This window comes from Sceloporus undulatus, chromosome 2 (genome assembly GCF_019175285.1).
Source record: "Sceloporus undulatus isolate JIND9_A2432 ecotype Alabama chromosome 2, SceUnd_v1.1, whole genome shotgun sequence".
In the NCBI taxonomy this organism is placed as follows: domain Eukaryota; kingdom Metazoa; phylum Chordata; class Lepidosauria; order Squamata; family Phrynosomatidae; genus Sceloporus; species Sceloporus undulatus.
The window spans coordinates 233,075,090-233,077,767 of record NC_056523.1 but is presented as its reverse complement, the minus strand read 5'-3'; the positions used below and the strand labels follow the sequence as shown (position 1 = coordinate 233,077,767).

General features: G+C 54.7%; 1 protein-coding gene across 1 annotated transcript in view; it reads left to right on the top strand.

Moving 5' to 3' along the window:
- The first annotated feature begins 537 nt into the window (after positions 1-537).
- The window catches only part of ADAMTSL1 (ADAMTS like 1), a 628,141-nt gene continuing 626,000 nt past the window's right edge, over positions 538-2,678 (top strand). Inside the window, exon 1 of the mRNA XM_042452391.1 lies at positions 538-777. Within this exon, the coding sequence (XP_042308325.1) occupies positions 709-777 (69 nt within the window). The 5' untranslated portion in view covers positions 538-708. The remainder of the gene's footprint in view (positions 778-2,678) is intronic.

Sequence of the window (2,678 nt, the reverse complement as noted above, 5' to 3'; positions counted from 1 at the left end):
GGAGGTATCGGAGGATCATTTATGCAGGCAGGCCTCTCCTCCTTCAGGCCATTACTCCAGGTGGTTGAAACAAGACATTAAAGCTCCATTAGCAGGACAAGCCAGCATCATAGCATAGTGGTTTTCATGCTGGACCATGACTAAAACCAGGGTTCGATTCCCAGCTCAGCCATGGAAACCCACTGGGTGACCTTGGGCAAGTCACACTCTCTCAGCCTCAGAAGTCCATGCTTCTTTAGTCCTGCTCAGAATGGAGGACGTTCGAGAAAATGGAGGGCACTGAAGAAAGAGAGGAAGGCATGCCCGAGAAAGGGGTGCCTCTTGGTGCTGCTGGAGAAGAGGGCCAGGAAGAGGGGGTCTGGGGGTCCTCCTGCTGCTGCTCTGCCTGGGCTCCTGAGAAGAAGGGAAGCCAGAGGGAGGCGGCGGCGGCGGCGGCGGAGGAGCCAGAGCCCTGCCCTCCGGAGAAGGGCTGCAGAGCAGCAGCAGCAGCAGGGACTGGCGGGCGGACTCCTCTACGTCCTCGGGCTCCCTCTCTCTTTCTCTCTGCCCAAGAAGGCATCCCTGAACAGCCTTGCCAGCCCAAGGGCAGCACCACCAGCAGCAGGAGCCCCCTTGGCCCCCAGGAGGAAGGCGCCAACCTCAACGGGGCTCTCTCTCTCTGTGGGGAGACAGGGAGGATCCCCCTTTTTTCCCCGGACTCGGAGGAGCATGGCACCTTGGGGGAGCCTGGCCCGCCTTGTCTCCCTCACCTCGGGGCTCCTTTGCTGGGCTCCACAGGTAAGGCTTCCAAGAAGAGCCCCATATGCTCTCTCTCTCTCTCTCTCTCTCCCCTCGCCTTCTGGCTCCCTCTTCGCACCCTCGGGGTTGGGGGGGTTCTTTTGAAGGGGTGGGAGACATTGTTGGGGACCCCCTCCCCACATGTTTATTGGTGGGAAACTGAGCGAGGGGCCAAGGGAAAAGCCGTTCTTCGCTCCTCTCTCTCTCTGAGGAAGAAACAGTTGGGACTCCGAAAGTTGGTGAGTTGCCTTTGGAAGTTTGGAAACTGAGGGTGATGGGGGGGGCTTGACTGTGTCTTCCTGCATGGCAGGGGGTTGGTCTATATGGCCCTTGGGGGTCTTTTTATGGCCCTTGAGGGTCCCGTATATGACTCTTGGGCGTCCTTTCATGGTCCTTGAGAGTCCCTTATATGGCCCCTTGGGGGTCCCTTATATGACTCTTGAGTCCCTTATATGGCCCTTGAGGGTCCTTTATATGACTTGGAGTCCCTTATATGACTCTTGAGCGTCCCTTATAGGACTCTTGGAGTCCCTTATATGGCCCTTGAGGGTCCCTTATAGACTCTTAGAGTCCTATATGACCTTGAGCGTCCCTTATATGACTCTTGGAGTCCCTTATAGACGGCCTTGGGGCCTTATATGACTCTTGGAGTCCCTAATGGCCCGTGAGGGTCCCTATATGACTCTTGGAGTCCCTTATGATGACTCTGAGCGTCCCTTATATGACTCGTGGAGTCCCTATATGACTCTTGAGTGTCCCTTATATGACCTCTTGGGTCCCTTATAGGGCCCTGAGCGTCCCTTATATGACTCTTGGAGTCCCTATATGGCCCTTGAGGGGCCCCTTATATGACGTGGAGTCCCTATATGGCCCTTGAGGGTCCCTATATGACTCTTGGAGTCCCTTATAGGCCCTTGAGGGTCCCTTATATGACTCTTGGAGTCCTTATATGGCCCTTGAGGGCCCTTAGATGAGCTTGGAGTCCCTTATATGTCCCTTGGGGTCCCTTATATGACTCTTGGAGTCCCTTATATGACTCTTGAGGGTCCCTTTATATGACTCTTGGAGTCCCTTATATGCCTGAGGGTCCCTTATGACTCTGGAGTCCCTATATGACTTGAGGTCCCTTATATGCGAGTCCCTTATATGACCTTGGAGTCCCTTATATGCCGTGAGGGTCCCTTCTATCTTGGGGGTCCCTTTCATGGCCCTTGAGAGTCCCTATATGGCCCTTGGGGTCCCTTCTACTCCCAAAGGGTCTTTCCCCCCCTTCATTGGTGGGCTTGTGCCTCCATCTGTTCGAGGGGTGAATGGGCATCCCAAAAGCAGGGCTTGTGGTGTGTGGTTTGGTGCGGAGCGTGGGAAGAAGGCGTCTCTGTTGTGAGCTGGGCTTGCCTCCTTTTCTGCCTTGGGGAAATCCGGCAAGCGGCGTTTTGACAGGAGGGTGTCCCTGGGCTTTCGGGGATGGCCTGCGAAGCTATTTGGAAGAGCTGACCTTGAGCCAGGACATGGCCCTGCAGCAGGGCCGGAGAAAGAGCTGGCAAGGATGCTCCGGTCAAGCAGGGCAACAAGCTCTCTCGCTCTTTGGCATGGGCCAGGAACGGGGAGATCCTCCTTTCCAGGGCATGGCTTACATTTCAGCCTTCTGTCCAGGAGGAATTCCAAAATTTCCTCAATTCTGAACAGGATGAAGCAGCATGAATTTACATTTCTTTATGAGTGTTTTGAGCTGTTCATGCCCTACATGGTGCTACAAGATCCCTTTGCAACTACATTTGGTGTGCTTGTCCTCTTGCAGTTGGGGCATCTGGTCACTCTGTGAGTCCAACTGAAAACAGAATGTGCCCCGTTCCTGTTGGGAATTTGGTTAGATGTTAGGGCACCTAAGTAGCGTTGGCATG